The sequence below is a fragment of the Aptenodytes forsteri genome, unplaced genomic scaffold, assembly GCF_000699145.1.
Source record: "Aptenodytes forsteri isolate BGI_AS27 unplaced genomic scaffold, ASM69914v1 Scaffold257, whole genome shotgun sequence".
Lineage (NCBI taxonomy): Eukaryota > Metazoa > Chordata > Aves > Sphenisciformes > Spheniscidae > Aptenodytes > Aptenodytes forsteri.
This window is the reverse complement of record NW_008795194.1, coordinates 8,408,479-8,433,270: the sequence shown is the minus strand read 5'-3', so window position 1 is coordinate 8,433,270 and position 24,792 is coordinate 8,408,479. Positions and strand designations below refer to the sequence as shown.

The window sequence follows — 24,792 nt, the reverse complement described above, 5'->3', positions numbered from 1 at the left end:
GAAAGATGCTGAAAATTTGTAGTATGCAAAAAATATTGGATAACCTATAACAATGTGATTTTGCTTTTTCTTCCCAGGTATGAATGCTGCTGTGCGCGCAGTAGTACGCATGGGAATCTATGTAAAAGCCAAAGTGTATTTTGTTTATGAGGTTAGTTTTTGTTTTATTCATTCTGTCTTTGTCTTCTGACTATACTTGAGTTTTTTGTGGCAACTCCATGGACTGTGAATAGTATACATTAAAAAATGTTGTAGATGTTGTTCCCTTTCATCATATCAACGTTTTATTTCATATTTTTTATTTTTGTGGAAAGTACTTTTTACAAGGCATATGCTAAAACTATTTAATTTAAAAGTAATTTTTTAAATATATGGAATTCTTCATGTGCCACCAGAAACTTGAAAATACTGAGAAAACCAGAGGTGGTTGTCACCCAGCAGTGAGCTATCTATTTGTGTACTTGTTAGATGTTTGGCCCCAAATATTGTACTTTATAAATACCTTCCTAATCCTAGTTAAACTACTAAGTCTTAACCCTTTGACTTCCCCCAGTCCATTTTCCTAGAGTATGATAAGGATGTGCCATCGCCCTCATTTCACAGATTACATGACTTGTTTTTGATCAAGAGTACTGTCAGGCTGGTGCCATCTTTCCTGGCTTATAGGTAGAAAATTATAACTGAAAGAACTCTAACCACCAAACAAAAAAGACCCCAGCAAAAAACCTGCCACATTAGTAGTGTGTCCAGACATCAGAATTTTGTGGTTGAAGCTTATGACTGCATGTGTGTGAAGATTGTTAACTTCTGTAACAATTATTTGATGTAAAAAAATGATGAGACAAGTTTAATGTAAATGCCAAAATAATACTATGTGTGTATGTCTTACTGGAAGACTAAGTTATAGTTAGACTTCTGCCTGAAGGACACTTTCAGTTTTTATAAAATTTGCAGATTAAATGATACAGTAAATATATTTAGCAAGAAGTTGTTCTGTTCACACTGGAATTCCTGTACAACTCCTTAGAAGTTTGAGGTGATTACAAATCATAATAAACATTCAGTATGGGGCAAAACTTGGTAGGCAATATTCCTAGCAAAATGTAATTTTAATGCTTAATATAAAAATATGAAGTATTAGAATTCATAGAAGTGCTAGGAAAGTACTTTGGTTTTAGTTTTGCGCATGCAAAATATACCATTTAGCTTTAAAAGGTAGCTATTTATCCATTTTCTTTCTGTGTCTACTTATTCCTATAGTTCATTTACTAAAGAGATGCGAAGTATATTGAAATGCAAATAAGCAGAGCACTGTGCTCCAAAATTCTTTTGTACTACAGTGCTACAGCAAGTAGCTCTGAATACTTAGTGTGTGCTAATTACATGGCCAATCTCTAGAATTCCTTCAGTGTTCATCTGTTTTGCAGGCTTGCTGAAATGGGTCAGATACTTTTGTGGAAATAAGGAGGGGTTTTTGGCTGTCTTTAAAGGCCAGAACTTGGATTTTTTTTATTTTTTTTTTTAATTATGTTTAACTTAAGAATTACCATCTCTGTAGTTCATCTTACAGTATGTTTACTTTTGTCACCTTTTAAAAACTGTTTTGTATCACAGAGTGTATTCAGTGATAAATTTCCAGAGAAATTTGGATATTTCTGTTTTTCTGAACTTAGAAAAATTGCACTATTTAAGTTATCACGTTCCTCTGTTAATTGCTAGACTTTGCCAATGTGAAGTCACAGATATTTCTGAATGAAAATTGATTGTAAAAATCAAGTCAGTGTTGGAGTTTTGAGTTTCCATTATATATTGTCATTCTATCTTCATTGTAACAGTGTAGTCTGGGAGAAAAATGCACATTTCACTCTAAGTATGGTAATAGCTCTGAAAGAGATCTTTGCTTCTAGATTAGTCCATTCAGTTCTGTGTTTCAGGAAGTACTGAATGATAAGCTTTTTTCCTCTCTGACTCTATGTTAAGTAAAATATGAAGACAGTTTTCTTTCGCAATGCATATAAGTACTTCAGAGAAACATCGTTGCAAGCTTTGAAATGAAACAACTATTTAATTTCAGCACTTTGAAATAGGAAACAGATGCAGGTGACAAGTGTAGTGGAAGGTAAAAATCTTTGGGTAAGACTTGTCACTAACGATCCCTATTATAAGCCTTTGTATGATGTATACAGAGGAGATGTATTTTTGTATATACTTGAAGTTATTTTATTCCATACTTTTAATAAGGTCCTTCTAAATTACGGTTTATCAAATGCAGACTTCAGTGTGTTGAGCAATGAGAATAGTATATTTTTAGCCTACATTTTAAGTGGGCATTTTAACTAGACACACGTCAAGGTAAAGGGATACTTGTATTGAAGCTGTTCTGAAAAAGTGAAGAAAAAACCTGAAGTGGCAACATCTGAAAGGTGAAAAATGTTTTCTTATTTGGAGCCAAAAAATGGGGTTAAAGGTCTCGGCCTTTTCAGGCCTACTTTGCTCTAGTTGTCATACGATCTTTTTCTCCTGTAACTTTCTCTGTCATAAGAACTCTTTTTGCACTGTAAAACCATCTGTTTTCCACAGATGTGGCCCAAACTATCTCCATATTCTCAGTAAGATAACAACTCTATTTTCCTTTTGTTTTCTAACTCCATTTTGCTTCGTTTTGTGATAAGAGATTACCAAGATAAATAAATAAAAATTGGCAATGAACTAGATATAAGTAATTTGTTAGCCTTCTTTAAGTTGGGTTTACATTATATTTATATATAATTTATATAGTTTATATAAAAACCAGATTTTATAGCTATACAATTTAAATTCAATCTTAATTTATTGTAATTAGCACATTTGAAAATTTTACTATTAATTCATGGAAATAGTGCTTACTCTATACAGTTGCCCTAGTTTCATATTTTGTTCATGTTAAAAACTTGTAGTATTTTTTTTTAGTATAACAACAGTCTGTAGTCACCCTCACTGACTAGCATCACATTATTCCTCAAATCTACCCCAATCTGAATTAAAATTTGAATACCCATGGACTTACTTCACTCATGCTGTGAAAATCTGGGATCAAGACCAGGCTGCTCTAGGCGGCTAGTTTAAATTTTTTCACTAATCAGAAGTGACTTAAGTTGTTTTTGGTTTGTTGTTTGTTTTTTTTGTTTGTTTGTTTTAAATTGAGAATTAGAAGGAGTGATGCCTCTCATTTATGGCAATTCATTTTAGAAACTGAGGTCTTAAATATAATATAATACAAATAACCTGCCCTTTTTCCAGGACTGAAGCACATAGTTCCCAGTGGATGCGTGCTCTTACTATTAAGCTATGGAACTTTTAGATTCTTCATCTTGATTAAGAATCTTTTTCTCAAGAGGCCAGCATTGGAAATGCAATGGTACGGCAGTCATGGATTTCTGTGAGGAAAACTTCATGTCTTTTATGTGGTGGTTTGTGCACTCAGTGATGCTAGTACTTTACGTTGTTGAGCAATAGATAAAAAAGCTCAGTAAGTAAACTTAAATAACTGTTAAAGCCCCAAACGTCTCGCATGTAACATATCAGAAGATGGCTTGTTCTTTTTCTAAAGCCTTTTTTGTAGAGTCAAGACTAGAAGCAAAGTTTGCTGTCTCTGCCACTCTCTCCAGGAGTTACAGTGTATATGTATGTACCCTGTGAACATATTACCCACAGAGATTTCCTCTTGTTCATCTTTGAATATTCAGATTTTGGGTAGAGGAAGGAATAAGCGTAAAATGGGGTTGATCTTCAAGTACAGTGCTTACTGTATTTTTGACAGTTTGCTTTTTTCCATTCTTGCCCCGTAGTTTTAATATCTTAGTACCCAAGCTGCTATTTTTAGAATCTAAGTAAGTTTGGTTTTTTTAAACATAAATTGACAGGTCTCCTCTTTATTAAGGTCTGAATTCACATCTGCCAGTAATTTTCAGTAACCAGATAATTGTAGCAGTGTTGAACTATTTGATAAAATGTTTCAAGTTAAATTCCACCTTTAAAATGGATTGCCCAGTCCCCGAGTTAGCATCAGTGTTTAAATAACTAAAAGGATAAATAGAAATCATGATCATTATTAATACTTCAATTATAATTGGTCATCTTTTTTTCCTTATAGCTTTTCTAGAAAGCTGTTTTAATTCTATGGCTTTTTTATCTCTTAATGGTATAGAAGAACAGCGTGGAAATTCTAGCTACGTTATTCAGAGCTAGCTTACATACACTACTTGGCAAGCAGAACTGAGTTAAGAGAAACTAATGTAACAGCTAAAATGGATCAGGCCTGTTCCGAAAGCTCCGTGTCCTTACCTTGTAGTGGGAGGAATTGTTAATGCAGCCTCTATTCTCCCTTGTCTACACGGAGAAAGTAGAACCGATGTGGACTCCTGACCAGAACGCATGAGTTCTTTCTACTTTAAAGATGCATGGTGCAGGAGTCTGTCTTAGCTCATCCCTAGCCTAGCTGTAAGGTGTTTCAAATCTTACAGACAATTTCAAATAGTTGTTTATCCATTTGCTTTTCCCTGTGTTTTAGATCTGTTAATAAAATACGAATTGGGAATTTTCATCCATGAGTCTCATGTATATATTTACTGTATATAATACTTTCTTGGACCCACTTGCCTTATTTTTTCCTCTCAAGTAAAAATGAAAGGTGAATGATTGGAGCAAATATGTGAACTGTATATATTTTTTTTCAGCTTGTAGTACAGCTTGCTATAGTCAGTGTTACAAACTGAGTTAGGATGCAACATCACACTATTCTTTCAGGATTTGTTGCCTATGAATCTTTGTGTTATTGTAGTTGCCAGTAGGAACACTGATAGGAAAAGCTTTCAATCCATTACTGAGTGATATAAGGAACATGGGATTCTTTGCCCAAAAAACAAGCAAACTTGCGATAAGTGAACTTACTAGTTTATTAGCCTTCATCAAGCTCAGTTGGATCCACTGGAATGTTTCTGTCTGAAGATCTTTGCTCTTTCCCTGAGGAAAAAAAAATCTAAGTTGATATGTAGATTAAGCACTATTTCTTTTCCAACTTGCTCTAATTTTGATGGAATTGTGCAAATAATGTCTTAGCTTCAAGTCATGTGTATACATTAGTATACAAGACAGTATGTGTATACATTAGATACATACCAAAGTTATCTGGAGAGTGTATAAAATATTGAAAAGATCTGTTGAATGACAGAAATTCGAGACATAGATTGTTTTCCACCTAGCTGTTTCTTTGCTATTACTTGACCATTTTATATGTAAATTCATTAGTCGTCTCACTGAGCAGAAATTTTTATGCTTTCCCCTAGAATCCTAGAAAGCTTAATTTGAGTAACTCATACTTTCTCTGTCCATGTTAGCTTTATATTCTTATCCTGTCACGCTAGTGAGAGACTCCAAGTATGATATAGTATTCATACACTATATATGGCTTTTTAAGACAGTGTAGGCTTAGTACGTTTCCAAGTTACTGCTTACTGGATAAAATCTATGTATACTCTGGATCATGCCAAAGTGTCTCCAGTTTATAATGTCCATTTAGCTGTCTTGAAAACTCCCTTTTATTTCTAGTTCCACCTGATGTATTATTGAGAACCCTAAAACTAAATATGTACTGTCTTGCAAGAACTGCATACAGAAGAAAGGTTAACTAATTGTTCCTCAGCATGATTATCCATATGTACACCTAATCTAAAAATGGAGACATAAACATGGTCATTTTTTTTGTGGGGTTTTGTTTTCTTTAACCTAGGGTGTTTTTTTCCCTTTGGATTTAAAAAAAATGTCAAGAAGTTGAATGGTAACTCCAGTTTTATTCTGGTGTCTATCAGTTAGGTTTTTCGAGGTTAGAACTTTGCTGTATTTTCTCTTTTTTTTTTTTTTTTTCTTCAATCAGTGTTCACAGTATCACCTAATGGGAAAGAATCTGTAATTGTCACTATCTTTCTGCTAGTATTTATGCAGAGAGTAAAAGCCAGTCATAACAAAACCCTTCAGCTACTCACTGGATAGTTTTCTTCTTTCAACTAAGTGTAGTTCTTTCTATATTGCAGCATGCATTGGTTTCTGAAGAACTTTTGAGTTAAGGTATTAAGGATTTCTTAAATGCATCACTAAAAGTTGTATTTTTCTACTAAATTTCTTTCATCTATTTATTGTGTAACTGCCTCCAAAAAAGAATAAAGGTTACGTGACCTGATTTCTTCTTCCTTTATGAAAAATTTTTGGTTGTTACTCTTTATTTTTTTTTGCTTATACCTACCTTGGGGGAAAAGTATACAAAGTGTTACAAAGGTAGATATTTTTTGAAGATCATGGCCTCAGGCTAAGGTTATGTTTTTAGGAAGCACATTTTATAATGTTTTTCAAAGTTCGTTGTCTTTGTAGTTTTTCAAAAATAACTGAATATTTATTCCTAAGAAAGGAGAAATACGTTGCCAATCTAACTTATAAGCTGTGTAATCTGTGTAAAGTATTAATTTGTCTTGAAGTTGTCATTGGAACTGATAGGAAGAGGGTTTGTTTGGCTTTTTTTCCCGCTAATGTGATGCCTGCTTGAATGTTGTTTCATTTAAACTGAGTATTTTTTTTATTCAGTGTTTTTAACTACTTAAAGTTCCATTAAATACACAAGGTGAGTATTACTGCAGTGGAAATGTTACACAGTTTTTCAAATCAGACTTCTGAAACACTTCTTCTCCTTCAGGGTTACCAGGGAATGGTTGATGGAGGTGATAATATTGTAGAAGTTTCATGGGAAAGTGTTTCAAGTATCCTGCAAGTGGTAAGTGTTAGGGGGTGGGACCCAAACCCTCTCTCTTTAAACAGGGAACCAAAATTCTAGATCCAGGCAACCACTATAATTATGGATTCGAATTCTGTCATGACTGAGTGACCAGTACATACCACTTTTAGCAGAGCCTGATTTCTGCAGTATGGATGTTTGACGCTTTCTAAAGATCTTTGTGTGGTCTTGTATTGGGTGCACAGAAATAATCTTGAAAACCTTTGTCCTAGATTTTCAACATTGCATGTCATTAGCCTCCTAAAGCCATATTGACAAGCCTATATTTAATAAAAAAGACATTATAGGGCCAAAATACAAAACAACTGTGTTTTGTATAAGACAAGTGTTTTCTTAAGAAGCCCTGTTGGCTTTCTGTGCAAGTGGATTTAGAATTATAGTAATGGGTGTAATTACAGTACAGTTCTCCAGAGCTCAGATAATACCAGTGACTTTGTCTGTACATTTATATTACAACATTCTGCAAGGTGGCCATTTGGATCTCCTTACACTTTTCCTCACATGGTAATGTTGTTACCTCTTCCAGAGCAGATGCTATGTTTGGTGAAGGGGCCTTACTGCTTGCCCAGCTTTCTGAAAACTACCTCCAGGTGAAGCATGGGTTTCTTTGGAGCTTTCTGTAAGGCTAATGTAATAAACATAAAGCAGTTAGCAGAGAGAAAAATAGATTTCTAAATTTTCTTTAAACAAAAAAATACCCTGGAATACTGTGAGATATTATGTCCATCTATGTTTGGTTTTTTGGTTGTTTGTTTAATCCCCTCTCTATCTTGTAGAATGTGTAATCTTATGTTTAAGAGAAAATTGAGATGTCATGGCCAAGCCATACAGGAGCATAGGCAGGAGCAGGATGTAAGCATCCTAAACATGTATATAGCGTACATACTATAAGAATAACACCTTTCTGAGCCTGATTGCTAGGAATTCAACAGACCAACAGTGAAGCTGAGGATGCATCTTAAAGAATGTGTTTAGTTGCTTTGATAAAAGATTTTTCAGCGCAACGTGTATTTCTGTTTAATCAGAACAAGTTATAGTACATTGCTTCAAATACATAGTCTCTTTTCCACTTACAACTATGTTTTTTTAAGTATGAAAATATCTAGTTCAGATATGTTTTTTTAGTCCTGATTATTATTTTTAGAACATCTCCATGTGTACACGTCTACTTTTTTGTCTGTGGAGAAAGCTGAACTGCTTCTATTCCACTTTTTTTTCTTCCACTAGCAGCTGTTGTGTATTGCAACGTAGATGGTAAAATAGTGCCTAGGACTGGCTTGAGAGCCAAAACACCTATTGATAAGGCAAATTATATCAGTACAGCTTCTACAGATTTGAGCTCAAATTTACATTGGCATGACTGACTTATTATAAGTTAAAGTGAAGGAAATGTTTGTGCAAAAGTGAAGTAATCATCTCCAGATTTGTTTTCAGGAAAAAAATGTTTTGCAGTTGTAATTAATTTTATTTTTTACTGTGACAGTAAATAACGCAAAAATTAAGACTTTTCTTGAGTGACTAAACAACATAAACGCAGAAGATTTGTAGATAACTTGTTTTCAGCAAGATGCCCAGCAATTTTCAGTGAAAGGGCACTTCAGTCTTTTTTTTTTTTCTTTTTTTTTTTTTTTTTTTTAAAATAATGAGTTCAATTTTTGGAGGAAGCTCTTTCCAACATATTAATAAATACAGCAGATAAATTAATGAAACAGAAAATTTAACATTAGTCTGGTCTATATGGCACTAAATATGGATGCAGTTCTTTCCGTAATTCTGTCGAGTGACAATGAATGCTAATTTTGAGCTTTAGGGATACATCTTTTCTGTTATTGTTTATATATTTCATGATATTAGGGGAAAAATGTCACGCTTTGAAGCTAATTCATCTAAATTCTTAACTACTAAGTACCATATCACTTTTACTATTGTCATCCCATACAAGTAATAATTAGATAATTAATTGGAATGCTACTGAAATTAATCCCAAATCATTTAACATTTTCCCTCAAGAGTAGCTCTTTATCAGTCATTTTTGAGTGTTTTTTCCCTTTTCCCTGGTGTGTGTATCCGTTCTTGAGAACATAATTTCCCACAGGTTTGCTAATTCTTTGTTTTTCATTACTTTTTACTCACTGTAAAATTAAAGATGGAGGTTATGCTACAAAATAACCATTCATCATTAATATGTCTTTAAAAAAAATACAGTAAAATACTGGATTATAAATTAAAACTGTTATACTTTCTTTTTCTAGGGAGGTACAGTTATTGGTAGCGCACGCTGCAAATCCTTTCGTACCCGGGAGGGCCGCCTGCAGGCAGCCTACAACTTGGTTCAGAGAGGAATCACTAATCTTTGTGTGATTGGTGGAGATGGTAGCTTAACTGGTGCCAATCTGTTCCGTGAAGAATGGAGTGGACTTCTAGAAGAACTGGCACAGAAAGGTAAGTTTGTGTTTAGACCCTCTATAGACTTCTAATCCAATCTCCAGGGAAGTTATGTACCCTAACTATATACACGCAAACTATATCCAGAGGACATTTCTTAAGTTCAAAAAGCAAAATGCATACATTCTAGGAAATTACACAGTTCTTCATAAAGTAATAGTTTTTGATTTCCGTACATCCTCTTTTATATACTATAAAGGTTCAAAAAGGCCAAATAAGTTACTGGGCAACTGTCTGTGTGTCTTTTTTCCCCCCATTATGAATAATTTTCAGGGCCTGAACTTTGAACCTTCTGCTTGAAAAGCCCTTTGCTTTCAAATCCAAACTGAGATGGTAATTCCTTTCCTACATCAGGCTACACATTTGGTTGTTATTAAATTATGATGCTTTCCTGCCTACATGTCATTATTTTTTTAAGACCAGAACATTAAGTGGCTGTTGCTAAAAGTGCATCCGGCCCAGTAGTTGTCTTTGATAGCATCCAAGAGAATGTACAGGGAAGAGTAAAAGAACAGAACAAGCCTAAATAATGCTGTGTGGATGCTATATGTTTTTCATAATATATAAATACTCTGATAGGTTCCATCCATTTCTGTCTTCAGGACTTCCTGAACCAGATGCTGGTAGCAGTCCTTAATGAATTTCTTTTCCATGAATGTATACAGTCTCCTTGAAAGCATACAGATTTTTGCTGAAAACATTGTGTGGCAAGGAGTTATACAACTTCACTGAATGATGAAGATTGTGAAGAATCTTCTCCTTCTGTTTATTTTGATCCTGCTGGCTTCTAGTTTCATTTGATGTCCTATAATTTTTGCATTAGAACAAACAGTGAATGATCAATCCTGCTTCCTCTCTGCATGCTACTCAAGATTTTACAGCTGTCTTATTTTTCCTTCATCATCTCTTCTAGATGGAAGAGTCCTAGTTTGCTTAGTTGTTCCTTATATGTAAGTTCTATACCTTTGTTCATCTTTGTTGCCCTTCTCTGAACCTTTTCCAGTTCTACCATGTCCTTTTTGAGGTGGGGAGGACCACAACTGCACCCAGTATTCAAGATGAGGGCAAACCATGGATCTACACAGTAGTATAATGAACTTTTTGTTCTCTATTCTTTTCCTAATATTTTCTAATATTTTGATTTTTTTTGACTGCTATTGAGCATTGAAGCTGATTTATTAATGAAAACAGCATTATTATATTATTATGCTGAAAATAGCACTATTTTGTTTGTGATGTTAGGGTACATTTTTCATGTCTATTAGTTTACATTTATCTACAATGAATTCCATCTGATACTTTACTGCTCACTGTCTTGCTAGTCGTCTTCATTTCTTCTCAGACACTCCACACCTTTAGAACCCAAATAATTCAGTTTGATCAGTAAACTTTGGCACCTTACTGCTCATTCCCTTTTCTAGGTTATTGCTGAGTGTGTTGACTGAGCATATGCTGAGTGTGCAGATCCCTGTAGAACTCCATTGGTTACCTTCCTCAGATACAAGAATTTGCATTTACTACTGCCCTCTGTTTCGTATTTTTTACCCTCTGTTTCACATTATTTATTCTATGTTAAAGCCTTCTCTCTTATGCTGTGGCTACTTAATTTCCTCAAAATCCTTTGAGGACAGACCTTGTCAATGGCTTTTTGGAAATCTAAGTAGAATATGTCAACCAGATATCCCTTATTCATGTGATCATTAAGTCCTACCTTTGGAACTCTAGAAAAGGTTTGTAATGCATCGTATACATTCATAGAAAACATTTTGATTCTTCTTCAGAATGCTGTATTTATCTTTATGGACATTAGTTATATTTTTCATTATGGTTTCTACTATTTTCTCTAGTATAGACATTAAACACACTGATACAGAGTTCTTGAATCCCATATTAAAAATTTGGCATTATATTTATTACCATCGAATCCACAGATGCTAAGGTAGTTTTAAGCACTTGAGTGCTAAGGTATTTCGTCCTTGAGATCCTTTAGAACTCTTGGATGATTCAGCATTTTCACTGATGTCTTGGGAGACACAGACTAAGACTTAGAATAGGATCAGCATTTTCACTGATGTCTTGGGAGACACAGACTAAGACTTAGAATAGGAGCTTTTCTATTCTATTTGCTTATTAATCATGAAATCAGAGCCTTTCAGTGTTGCAGAAGAGAAGTCTTCAAAAATTTAATGTTTTTTTGATTGTTCACATACGCCCATAATCACATCCAGTTTGCATCCTTTTACTTCTTCATTGTACGTCATACACTGAGACTACAATTTGAATGCTATTGTTTAAGTTCAAACCATCAATTTTAAGGTTGGTTACAAAACTTGATAATCTATTGACACTGAAATGGACTGAAAAGCTCTTGTTTCCTTCCTTACTGTAAGGAGTTCTATGCAGGATTCTTTTGTTTGGTGGTTTGATTGGCTTTTGTTTGTAGTTTTGACTAACCTTGTTACCTAAAATATCTAAACATAATTTAATTTTTGGATATGTTTAATTTACAAAAGTAGAGCACCCAAGGAATATGTCTAAACTGTATAAAAAAAAAAATAAATCTTACAACTCTTTCTCTGGATACTTCTTTACAGGAAAGATTGATGAAGAGGCTGTTAAGAAATACGCTTACCTTAACATTGTGGGAATGGTTGGATCCATAGACAATGACTTCTGTGGCACTGATATGACCATAGGTACTGACTCAGCCTTACACAGAATCATTGAAGTTGTGGATGCCATCATGACCACTGCTCAAAGGTAAATTGTGCATATTATAGAAAATTGTAACAAATATACAGTTGTTTATGCTTCAAATCTTAAGTTTCCTATTGCCATATAATAGTGGAGGATATAAGCTAATTTTAAATAGAAGTTAGGTAACTGGTATTTGTAATATTTCCAGAGTGGGAATAAAAGCTCTTTTTGGCTGCATCTTTCAAGTGTCTCAGTTTTCTTTTTTTGTTAGTAACTGCTTTTCCATCATTCCTGTCATGGCAACACTTCAAGCATCTAATTGTAGAGGCTGCATCAGCTTTAGGGGCAGGCTTTGGTTTTGTAATGTTTTTAGTCTTTCCCAGACATACTCTTCTAGAGAAGATCCAGACATACTTTGAATAGTACAAAGTAACATCTGTTTGTATATAAGCTTTCCCAAGGTAATATTTAAGCAATTAAATGGTGTTTTTTTTTTTTTCTTAAATACACTATATCATTTGTATATAAGCTTTCCCAAGGTAATATTTAAGCAATTAAATGGTGTTGTTTTTTTTTTTTTCTTAAATACAGCTATATCATTACAGTTCTTAACTATGGGTCTGCATGATTTACATTTCTGGTAAATGTTCACCTCTTGTCTCCTAACTGCCCTTACATGCTTTAGAAGAAAGTAGTAGTGAAAATGAATGAGGCGTTGGAAGATATGTAATTTTAAATACGTTGTTTAATATGGCCTTCTATTTTGCTACTGAATTCTGTGTTTGGTAAGCGTGGTAAACACAGGCTATTTCCTGATATCAGGTTCTGATTTCAAGAATTTGGGCTGGATTTTTGAGTTGCAGTATTAGTTAATTTGTTTTCTTATTTTTACAGCCATCAGAGGACGTTTGTTTTGGAGGTTATGGGGAGACACTGTGGGTATGTATTGTCTTCAGCAGTTTGTGTCTCATACAGCTATAATTATGAAAGATCAAGAAATCTGAACCATAAATGTCTAATCATTTGTTATGTTTATTAGGTATCTAGCTCTTGTTAGTGCCTTAGCCTGCGGTGCAGATTGGGTCTTTATTCCTGAATACCCACCAGAAGAAGGATGGGAAGATTCAATGTGTGTTAAGCTTTCAGAGGTAATCTATTACTGTGTTTGGGATTTCCTGATGTCTTTGCTGATGCTTGTTTGAAAACAGTGATTTGAACATGTGATCAGTACTTTCAGCAAGTCTTTGCTTCTGGTGTCACAGTGCTATTTGATCTTAAACAGTTCCTTTCCTGCATTCTGCAATTGTTTTGAAGAATTATATAACCTACTCTAGGGATTATATAAAACTATTATATATATAAGCAGTGTGTGTACCTTTCCTCATTAATTTGATATAAGACATTTCACTTCATCAATGAAAAGACCTGTATGCAGATAAAATGTGTGAGAACTCTGAAGTGACCAAGTATAAGAAATAATTTCCTCAAATCCTAGCAGCTTAATGTATAGCAATTGATTATAAAATTGTGCTGTAAATTTCTTTCAGTTTTTTTATAATATGGATGTGCTTTTATTTTTATTATAGAATCGTGCACGAAAGAAAAGGCTGAATATTATTATCGTAGCTGAAGGAGCTATTGATTGCCACAACAAACCTATAACGTCAGAGAAGGTTAAGGATGTAAGTGTCAACATCCTAATGATGCACTTTCTGTTATGTTCTTAAGATGGGGCTTGTTACTAACAATAACGTTTCTGTAAAGTAAATCTGTTCCTGTAAAGTAACTTATCACACAGCTTGCTGGTTGTATTTTATATTTGTGCTTTTATTATCTGAATCCATAGTCCACTTAAGGGGGAATTATTTCAATTAATTAGAACCTTTTCTCCTTGTAAAATAAGACAACAGTCCAAAACACCTACTTCATGGGTAGAGAGTCTGAAATCAGCTCAAGTCAGTAATTATAATCCTATCTTACGTTACATTTCTTGCAAAATTTTAATGAAAGTCATCTCACAGTGAAATAATACTGTCTACTTTGGACAAAGTCTTGTCACTTTCTTCTAAATGGTTGCTTTGCCAAAAAATTAATTGGTGGCTAAGATTAAGAAAAACTTTTGAGCTGGAATTATTCTGCTTTTCTTGGAAAGGGTCCCTTAAGAAAAGAAGTTGAAAAATAGTCATTGGCAGGAAAGAGCTATGACACTTTGACTTTACCTGGGGTTTATCTGTGACTATGAAGTTTTGTTTTCCATAGCTTTCAGTCTGAGAGTAATCTTTGACTCTTAATTCAGAACTGCAGTTTTGCAAAGTAAAATTTAGCACTTAGTAGTTAAGTGTACGTACAGGATATAACTATTATGCATTTATGGAAGAAACATTACTTGCTTGCTACAAATTTCAGCCAGTTAAAACATTCAAAAACTATAAATACCAGGGATAGAAGACTTTGTAAATAACTTCTAAATTTTTTTTCTGCTTTATGGTATCCATTACTTATTCCTAACCTTATGTGCTCACTGAAGATGTATTAATAAAAGATGTTTTTCTGTGACTTTGGATTTGATATGTAACAGAAAAAATGGAAAAAAAAGTCTGACTGAATGAAATAGTTTTATTATTATAATTTTTACTGCAAGTTTTAAAAGCCTCGTCAATGAAGGCTAAAAGTCATCTTCACTTCAGAATCTTTTGGGATGTGTAATCTTGCACATAGGTGAAACATGGAGTGAATAAAACACTGTAATTGAACTTCTTTCAAGTATTCTAATTATAATGTTTAGACCTGTTTTTATAAGCCTGAGGACTGTGCATAATGAAGCCATTATAACTGCAGTTAAAGCATTGCAATCTAAGCCACTGTTTTGCCATTAGTAACTAAAATTGGGTTCCTTTAGATTAGGAACCTGGAGTTTAGTCCTAGGTTAGGAATAAACTAAAGGCTGGCTTAACTTCTGTAGTGTTTTCATTACTGTTGACATACTAATGTATAGTATATGTAGAATTTTATTAGTCCAATAGCATGTGAAGCAGAGTAATTCTAACACGTGCATATATAAAATAATGATGATCATAAAACCATTGTATTTTGAAATTCTTTCCAGCTTGTGGTTCAGCGGCTCGGTTTTGACACTCGAGTAACTATCTTGGGTCATGTGCAAAGAGGTGGAACCCCTTCAGCTTTTGACAGAATTTTGGTGAGTGAACCTAAAATAATTGCTCATGGCACCACATGGTACAACTACGTTTTGATTATTTATTTGGGGGTGGGGTAGTTCTTTACCTGATTAACTTGACAAATCCAATTAATATCTCACATTAACTGTCTGAATAGCTCAAATTCAAAATAGTGAAGCACCTTGTGTAAAGGATTAAAAAGCAAAGCTGCAAGAACAATTGTCCATACTTAAGGCTATTAAATAGCCTGCAACATTTTCACCTACCAAGGAATAGTTGGTTTCAGTTTGATTTACAGAGAAATTGTGGCCATTTCTGTGATTGGAAGCCTTGTGCTTTTAAGTGCTTGCTTGAACATTCAATCATTATCTATTTCCAGGCAAGTCGTATGGGTGTGGAAGCTGTGCTTGCGCTTTTAGAAGCTACTCCAGCTACCCCTGCCTGTGTTGTGTCCCTGTCTGGTAACCAGGCTGTCCGTCTGCCTTTGATGGAGTGTGTGCAGATGGTGAGTTTCTGGCAAAATGCCAATGTATAGTTATTCATTAACTACAACAGAGCACTGTGTACAATAATTGTCTGTTGTCATTAAAACACTGATGGGAATGTGTGTAGCAGTTTCCCACATTTGGGAATAATGAACTTCATGTGTGTTCTCTATGTGTTATTACTTATTTGCCAACTACCAACAAACAAGAAATATGTATATTTTTAATTTGTTTTAAAATTCATCTCAGATCTTCTCTTTTTATTGCTACAACAAATTCTTCAGATGCTTGCATCCATTTACACGTCATACACAACAGTCAGGTTTCTGCACTAAAACTGTTCAGCTTAAACTGAAAAAAGAAAATGCAAAATAAATACATTGGATTCCCCCCCTTCCCCGGAAGGCTTTAGGTGTCTGCTTCTACTTTGTTCTTCTCCTGTCCCACTGTAATTTATGCTATGATAGTAGGTAGCTCATAAATTAATGAAATGTCAATATTTCTTTTTTCACTTTGGAAAGCTATTTCAGAATGATCTGTTTACTGGAATATATTAAATAATCAACTTCCTGTGTTTTTTAAACATATTGAGTAATCAACTTGTTTGCTTTCAAGACTCAAGAAGTCCAGAAAGCCATGGATGAGGGAAGATTTGTTGAGGCTGTGAGGCTTCGTGGAAGGTATGGCTTTTATATTTTCTCACTATTATCTTACAGGATTGAATATTTTCCGGTGTTCTCTCATTTCCAGTTTTTATTGTGTTTTGCATTTGTTATAACTTTGGTCCAAATACTACATACCTGTTTTTAAAAGTTTCTGAAAAATTCAAGTGTTTCTTTAAAATAACTAGGAGTTGAAAAAATTTATTAAAATTAAAAACGTATCTTATGTACTTATTTACTTATCTTATTTACTTATTTATTTAGGAGCTTTGAAAACAACCTTAACACCTACAAATTACTGTCGCAAAAAAAACCAGATGCTGAGCTTCCAAAGGTAAGGGGATTTTTGAGTGTGCAATGCATGTCTGCTTTTTGGGGTATCATAACAAACAGTGTTTTTCTTCACTCCCCCTCATCCCACCTTAATACTCTCTTCAAACGTATGCCACAGGATATTTTATAAAATTAGTTAAATATTATAATGGCAGAAAGATGCTTGCAACATGCAACTTTATTCTAATAATAACTAACATTTTTTTTTAAAGTGAAATGCCATTCTAACTAGAAAATTTCCTGCTAGACAGTTTCTTTCTGTCTTGGATATATGTCTGTCCCAATTGCTATAGTGACTGGTCCTAATAGTTAGTTATGCCTTCTGTTCCTTAACATGGAGAGAAGGAAAGGTGATGTAATCGTGATTGAGAGTCTAAAAATCTCGGGATAAAGAAGGAAGATTCAATATAAAAGAATTCTAGTCCTTCCTTTTGAGGGGTAAATCTGCTCAAGAACAGGGGTAAGTCCAGGAATTCATGCGATGCAATAGTGGAGGCAGATGCATTACGTTTACCTGATCTAATAAGTCACTGTGCATAATACAGCAGTGGACATTTAGTGCTTCTTTTCTTTATAGTTTGTAAGTTGTGTATAAGAGGAAATTTGGATTTATTAGGAAGCAGACACTAAATGTTGTGTGCAAACAAATTTCAGACAGGACTTTTTGTTTTCATTAATGGTTTACTGAATAATTCTGGTTTTGACTGTAGTTGGTGACTATGTCACCTCACTGGTTAATTCCTTTTTTAATTGTGGTGTGATGATTTGTTACCTTATTTGCATGATTATGTTACTGTTAGGTTTTTTGGATTTTTTTAATTCCAATTAAATATTTGAGTAATGATTAATAGTATCTTCTCAATATTATTAAGGAAAAAAATTGCATTGAAAATAGGAAAAAATAATTTGAATAGTTGACATCTGGTCGGAAATTCCGTGGATAGCAAGTAACATAATCACAACTAGTCATTTTAGTTGACAAAATTTACTGTGTAATATGTCATGGAAAACTTCACACAGTAAAGGAAACTTGGTTATGAATGAAAAGTCGTAATAGAAGCTTTCAGGGAAGACTATGATAAAAGAACTCCAATTAAAAGTATAATTTAACTTTTGCCTAAACATAAGTAAAAGTAAGTGTATAGACCAAAGTTTTTTCAAATATACCTGCCAAAATGTTGTTTGTTTGTTTGTTTGTTTTTTAAAAAGGACCTAAGTTTGACCTTCAAGACATCAAAGAATTTAGGATTTTTTTTTTTTTTATGGATATTCAACATTTGCTTTGCTAGATCAGGTGTGTGGTTGTGGTTTTGTTTTTTTAATATACCAGTGCAAATTTAGGACTGTTAGCACTGGGCTTCTGTATTTTGTTTTAAAATAGTTTTGCTGTATCTTTTTGTGATGGATGACATTAGAAGGAAATGTAGGCAGGTTGTAATTATTAACTACTTGGATTTGACCGCACTAGCCAAACCTGTGAGATTCAATAAAAGGGGTTGGATGGGAATTAAAAAGTAGATGAAATGTGCATGTCGCAGGAATTGAGGAAAAGGCTAAGCTGATTAGATCATTAGAGCCTACTGAATGCTCTGCTTCAGCAGTGTTGCTGCACACAGATATTTTGCCGCTTGTGTTTCCTTTGTGTTTTTCTATAACCTTTGATTGTGTCAGAGCTAAAAAGGAAACCACATATGTTCTGTTTTGGGTCTCTTTTTTTTTTTTTTTTTTTTTTTTTTTTTTTTTCTGATTGGAAGAGATTCCATGATCATTACCTAACAACTGTTCTAGTTTTTTGGTTTGTATTCCCATCTTCCAGGATAAAGCTAATAACTTCTAGCTCTTCCACAGTACCAAATTGTTACAAATCTGTTATGTCAATAGTTATAAACAATTTAAGGTCATCCTGATGACCTAAAGCATGATGAATTTTAGTGTATAAGCTCAGGCTGTCGATTTTCTTGCATTTTGCTTACATAGTTTGCTATCATTTAAATTCTGATTGCTAAATTCACACAGAGTAGTTAAAATTTCCCAAAAGTCAGGCGCGTAAAGTTTTAATTCTTTACTTATATTTTGCTCTCAGTATTAATTTCAAAGCTGTAAAAATAAAACAAAAATAATAAATTGCAGTGCCACCTTCATTTTTTGGTAATGGATTATATTTTTATCTGTTGTAAATCAGCACTTACTGATATCAGTGAAACTCTATTGATTAATACTAGCTGACTGTTTCTTAATCAAAGACAGTGGCCTGTGATTTATCTGGAAATAAGCCTTCCATTTCCAGGAATACTTCATGTACAGAAGATCTGCATTTCATTCTTTGCAGTTAAAATTTAATCCAAAGATGCCTACTAGCATTTTACACACAGTAGCACTCTTGCTTTGTTTACCCTTACAGTGCAGATTTATGAGTAATCTTTCTGTTATATTTTTCTTCTTAATGCAAGTATTGAAGTTTTTTCCTCTGGGAAAGAATCCATGATCTGAATGATACTAGATTTATCAGTATAAAGTAGTAATTCCGTTGAAGAAAGTGTTCTTAATTTGAAAACTTTTGTGGTTTTGGAGTTGGGTCTGTTGTAACAAGGCAGAAGTTCTTGATAGTATTTTGTAGCTAGATTGTGTGATTTTGGCCACTTGTGTTGTTCAGTCTGTAATGCTTACATCCATTCAGATGTAGTTGTTTTATCTAGAGTTCAACTGATAACAAAGCCATATAAATGGGGGACTAAATGCATAGGTATGGAATACACATTATAACATGAAATAATAAATATTTTGGTATATGTTTTAAATAGAACCTTCTTTCTCACATTGCCTGTGGTTTAAATTACAAATGTATATTTGATATCTCAGACTCTTCCATTTGAGTAGATTAGCCGCTTACCTGGGATACTTGTTAAACTTGGGGAGACACCGTGTATAAGCACAGTTACTTTGAGTTGTTAGGAAATGCTTTAAAAACTGCCATAATCTGAAAATGTATGGTGTTGTGAAAGATGCTGAGTATTCCTGTTTACTACTATATTGTCAGCTGCTCTAAAAACCTGGCCGATACTTTAATTTAGAAGTTGTCATCTCTTCCACTTTGCATGGTACTGATGATATACACCTAACTGCTATGTTGCTAGAATCAGTTCCTACTCTTTTCTTGGCTATTCTGGGTGTTTTTGCAAAAAACTACTGCTTTGATAACATGAAACTGGTTGAATAACGCAGGATATTTTATGTTTCTTGAACCTAGCTGAGCTAGAATATAAACACCTGAATAACTTAACCTGCAAACCAAATGAAAATGTGATAAAAGTCTTATTTAAAAACAAACGTTCCTTTTTTAAACTTTGTTTCTATATGATACTCTGCAAATAGGGAAATATGTGTATGTATCTCCTAGTTAACTTTAAATTTTGGATGGTTTTAGGGGCTTTGAAATTTCTTTTCCTACGTTCCAATATTTAGCAACTGTGTACAATTGACAAATTAACCATGGTGTAGAAATTAAAGTGCTTATTAAATATTATTTTTTCTCTTAGACTAATTTTTTAATGTGGCAGTCTTAAATGTTGGTGCCCCTGCAGCTGGAATGAATGCTGCAGTGAGGGCTGCAGTGAGAGTTGGCATAACTGAGGGCCATAAAATGTTTGCTGTCATTGATGGATTTGAAGGTTTTGCTAGAGGGAAGGTCAGTATTACATGTGTGGATAACATAGTAGTATGTACCCCATCCCACACCACCACCTTTGTTTATGTTCTTAGAAGATATGTTCTGTCATAACTGTTGCAGGAACTGATTCTGTAAGTTCTTTTATTTCATAAAGATATATAAAACCCAAATTGTAACTATTTCTCAACTGTTCAAGTCTATAGATTAATCTTAAGTATTGATGATCACATGCTACAGAGCTACAAGATTAGTTCAGGTGAATCCTACCTTCAAATTTTGGTCAATGTTTAGCATATGGTAGGTTTTCCACAGAATAACAGAAGAATCGCTGATTCTGTGCGATGAGTTGTTGCATCTGTGCTCCTTTGCTATAAGAAACTTTGCAGTGGTGCTTGTTGGGAGAGGAAGCTTCTTTTTTTTTCCCCAGGTGAGTTAGATTCTTCTGTTCCCCTGTTTTAAATATTAAGCATGAGTTGGTATACTGAGGAGAAACTGGATACAAGACTTATGATTTCTACGCCTAGCTGGAACCACAGGTCCCAAAACTAACTTCAGAGACCTAGTTCTAGATTTGTGTTTCACATTCAGTAGGAGAGGATGTGAAAACAAGATCATGATATGAAACAAGGAGTCAGGGTTCATCATGATCTGGAGGAAGAAAGACCAAATAGACAGAATGGAAAGGGGTTGGTAAGAATTCAAGAGAAATTAAGTTAACCTCTTGATGCTGTTTTCTTTCTTTGTCAAGTTCATTTTTTGGTGCTGTCTGTGCCCAACAACTTGTTCCAACAGCTTTACATTAAGTAGTACCTGGTGTTTGCTGCATGTCAAGAGAAGTAATTGGATAATTACTTAACAGAATCTCCTTTTTTACTTTTATTCAAAGATAAAGGAAATCAGTTGGGGAGATGTTGGAGGCTGGACTGGTCAAGGAGGATCAATTCTTGGTACAAAACGGTAACGTCAATATTTTGCCAATTGATATGATGAATTCTAGTATTTTGTATAACCAGTGTATGGTTCCATGCTCTTTCCCTTCCTAGAATGTTTTTAAGTCCTCAATTTTATTTTTTTTTTTTTTTTAAATCATTACGTTCCAACTTGGGTATCTTTATAGTATTGTACCAGCTCTGAAGAGATAATGAAAATGGGAGTCAGGACGTCAACTTAAAAATTTCCTGGGGTCCTTACACTTAAAAGGATTGCAAACCTGTAGTTTCTTTACAGTTGACGTGATTCCTTACTGGTTGTCACGAAGAATTTTTTGTATGGATAAATATCTAAAATGAAAAATACTGCATTGCCTGCTCAGTTTACTGTTTCAGCTTAGTAATTAGTTTTTACCGCTGCAGAGTCTGTAAATTGTTTTTATTTTTCTTTTGGTTTAATAAATTTTAGTACTCTTCCTGCAAAATATTTGGAGAAGATCGCTGACCAGATGCGCACTAACAGCATTAACGCCCTTATGGTTATTGGTGGATTTGAGGTACACTGAAATGTCTAATTATGTCTAAGTAGAGTAGAATTCCTAACAAAAGAAATAGACCGTTTTAATTTTTACCCAATCTTTGTGTAAAGTGCAGTTGTTTATAACTATATTTGATACACAACTAGTGTTTAGGATCAGACGTACTGTCAATCATTGATTCTGTGGAAAGTTGACATTCAAGACAGTGACTAGTAACTGCAAAACAGGATGTGCTAAATGGATAAATAAGGTGAGATAACACGATAGTATTTTTGTATTTAAAAAAAAAAAGACTTCAGTAGTGCAAGTTCCAGTCTATACTGTATCAATACTTAAAACATTCTTCCAGAAGTTCTTGACCTTTAGTAGTAATTGCACTGTGGTCCCTTATTTAAGCCACTCTTTCTCACATAGTGCATTTCAAAATCTGTAATTGATCTAGAGAAGTGTTTTCTTTTTCTTCTGTATTTCACGTTCATTTCATTTTACCAAAATAATAAATTTTTGAAATCTTCATTCAGGAAAGTATTTTGACAACTTTTCCCAGAGAAGAACATACTTATTTCTTCTTGATAAGGAATGAATCATCTGCTTTTTCCAACCTGTTAGGCATGGTCAGTTCAGGAATATTAAGATTTTTGAATGAGAAGTAACAGTACCTGAAGATTGGGGAACTAGTTTGCATTATGTTTGTGTTGTACAAAGCACTTTGTTATATATTCCCTTGAAAATGAATGTTCTATGTATTATTTGTTTTCAAATGTATACCTGGTTTTAATGCTTTCTTTTTTTTTGTGTGTGTTAGATTTTAGTGGTTCCTTAATGCTTTGACTTGCTGAAGTGTGCTGTGGTAGAAATGGCTCCCCCTTTGGCCCTTTCCATTTTATCATTCCAACTTTGCCCTTATTTTATTCATCCTAATTTTTCACCCAATGCCTGTGCCCAACAGGCATACCTCGGACTTCTGGAATTGTCAGCTGCCCGAGAGAAATATGATGAATTCTGTGTTCCAATGGTTATGGTTCCTGCAACTGTATCCAACAATGTACCGGGTTCAGATTTCAGCATTGGTGCAGATACTGCTCTGAACACTATAACTGATGTAAGTCTATTCTGGTGTGTGCGCTTACTAACAAAGCAGTTCTGGTTAAAACTGACTAAATTGGCTAGAACTGGATATTTTTATAGACCAGAACTTTGGAAATGTAATCTGGAAAACAATACAGTTACTTGATATAGCCACTTTTATGATACCTATTTAAAACAGAAGGTTTAGGATCCCAAATGCTTCCATTAGGTTTCCTCTGAAAGGACAATGACCTGTAAATTTGTAAACTACAAAATAACATGGCATGTGTCTATTGTATATGGAAGAAAGAAACCTAAAGCTAAGACTTGATGATCATTTATTTAATCCATATTGTATGTAAAGTATCAGTATACCCAGCTGTAAAAAAACCAGAGTGAATGTTGCTCTGTTCAGAGAGAGATCCTTATTTATGTATGTAATATATTTATTTCTCTAATAGAGAATGTAAGATCCATATTTCTCTAATAATAGGAATTACATGTATTCTACTAATAAACAGATTTTACAAAAAAGAGTTGAGACATATTATGAAGTATTTTTAAAAAAATCAAATCCAGTAATACGATGTAAATTAAAAATGGATTGATTAATACTATACTCAGTTGGGTAGAAAGAGCATTGTCAAACACCACACAAAAGAAATTGTCAGGCATGCGCATTTACAGTTCATCTGAATCACTTTAGAAGCATTAATCCATCATACCTCCACTAAGAGGAGCAATTCTGTTTCTATATATTCTGTCATCATTTTGTCTGAAACTATAACAGTAACATTACACTTCCTTCCTTTTTTTTCCTCTTTTCAGCATAATCTACGGACACATATGTATTGCAGATACAGTTGCACAGTGTCCGTATTTTAAAACACAGAAAAGACCTAACAAAGCATTTGTCTTCAAAATTGAATTTACGTTTTCACTTACAAAGAAGAAACAGAATTATTTCATAATTTTCTTACTGAATTACATTGAATTACCATTTTATATTACAAGTTCCACTTTCTGATTTTTGTCTCCAGCCACGTTAGATCCAGAATGTAGAATTTTTTTCACTGATTGTACATGTTGAGCTACATTTTTAAATGTGGAAAAACCCAAGCATGGTGCTCATGTAAAGTGGGAAAAGAATTTCAAGTTGCTTTTGAAAATGAAATGTCAGTTCTTCTATCACTTAGATATATTTGAAGATTTTAATAATGATAAAATTTTCAGGAATTTGAAGGATTCCTCAAATGCTGTCAACTTCAAGAACACTAACATAATTTTCACCTGTTTTGTTTTTGTTTTTTTACCATGCCAACATAAGTATTTTTTTCTTCAGCAAAATAAACTCTTCAGTTAGGAAATTTCAGTTTCCTTAACTATTGCCTTGAACAAGACTGTAAGCTAACTAAAATTTATCTTGAACATATTCTTTATAGACAACTTAGGTTATAAATGTTGATGTTTCCAGTTCTGGTAAATAAAAATATCTCTCCAAAATGATTGGTCACAGATTAAGGTGAGTAAAATGATTGTGCATAACACCTACTTTTCTTTTCTTTTCTTCTTAAGCTTTGTTTACCTAACTGGCTTCTTTTTATAGGTTATTTCATGTAGAGTGGGATATATTATAGTCAGTCTCTCTTGTTGTTGTTGTTGTGTTTTGCTTTATACTTAGGTTTCTAGATATCATCCACCTTCGTTAGATAATAAAATGTCAGTATCTCCATATTTTAAATGCAGTAGTTGAAAACTTTTCAAACTGATTTTTTTACTAATAGCCGCCGCCTTGTTTTTGCATTTTATTTTGCCTAGATTTTCTCTGAAATAAATATGAAATGTAATGGCTTTGCAAGATTTAGATTTAATCCAATGGAAAATTAAGTTTTGTTCTTTTTGGGGGTGAAGGAGCAGACTTTTGTGTTGAGGAAACATTTCTGCTTGGTATCTCTTCAGTTTTCTGCT

General features: G+C 33.7%; 1 protein-coding gene across 1 annotated transcript in view; it reads left to right on the top strand.

Moving 5' to 3' along the window:
- Window positions 1-24,792, top strand: part of PFKP (phosphofructokinase, platelet) — a 49,063-nt gene that overhangs the window by 10,047 nt on the left and 14,224 nt on the right. The window contains 16 exon segments of the mRNA XM_019471896.1: window positions 78-151; window positions 6,722-6,799; window positions 9,073-9,262; window positions 11,860-12,025; window positions 12,857-12,901; window positions 13,002-13,110; window positions 13,549-13,644; window positions 15,069-15,161; window positions 15,521-15,646; window positions 16,242-16,306; window positions 16,553-16,622; window positions 18,638-18,641; window positions 20,158-20,306; window positions 21,175-21,245; window positions 21,687-21,774; window positions 22,706-22,858. Of these exon segments, the coding sequence (XP_019327441.1) occupies window positions 78-151; window positions 6,722-6,799; window positions 9,073-9,262; window positions 11,860-12,025; window positions 12,857-12,901; window positions 13,002-13,110; window positions 13,549-13,644; window positions 15,069-15,161; window positions 15,521-15,646; window positions 16,242-16,306; window positions 16,553-16,622; window positions 18,638-18,641; window positions 20,158-20,306; window positions 21,175-21,245; window positions 21,687-21,774; window positions 22,706-22,858 (1,577 nt within the window).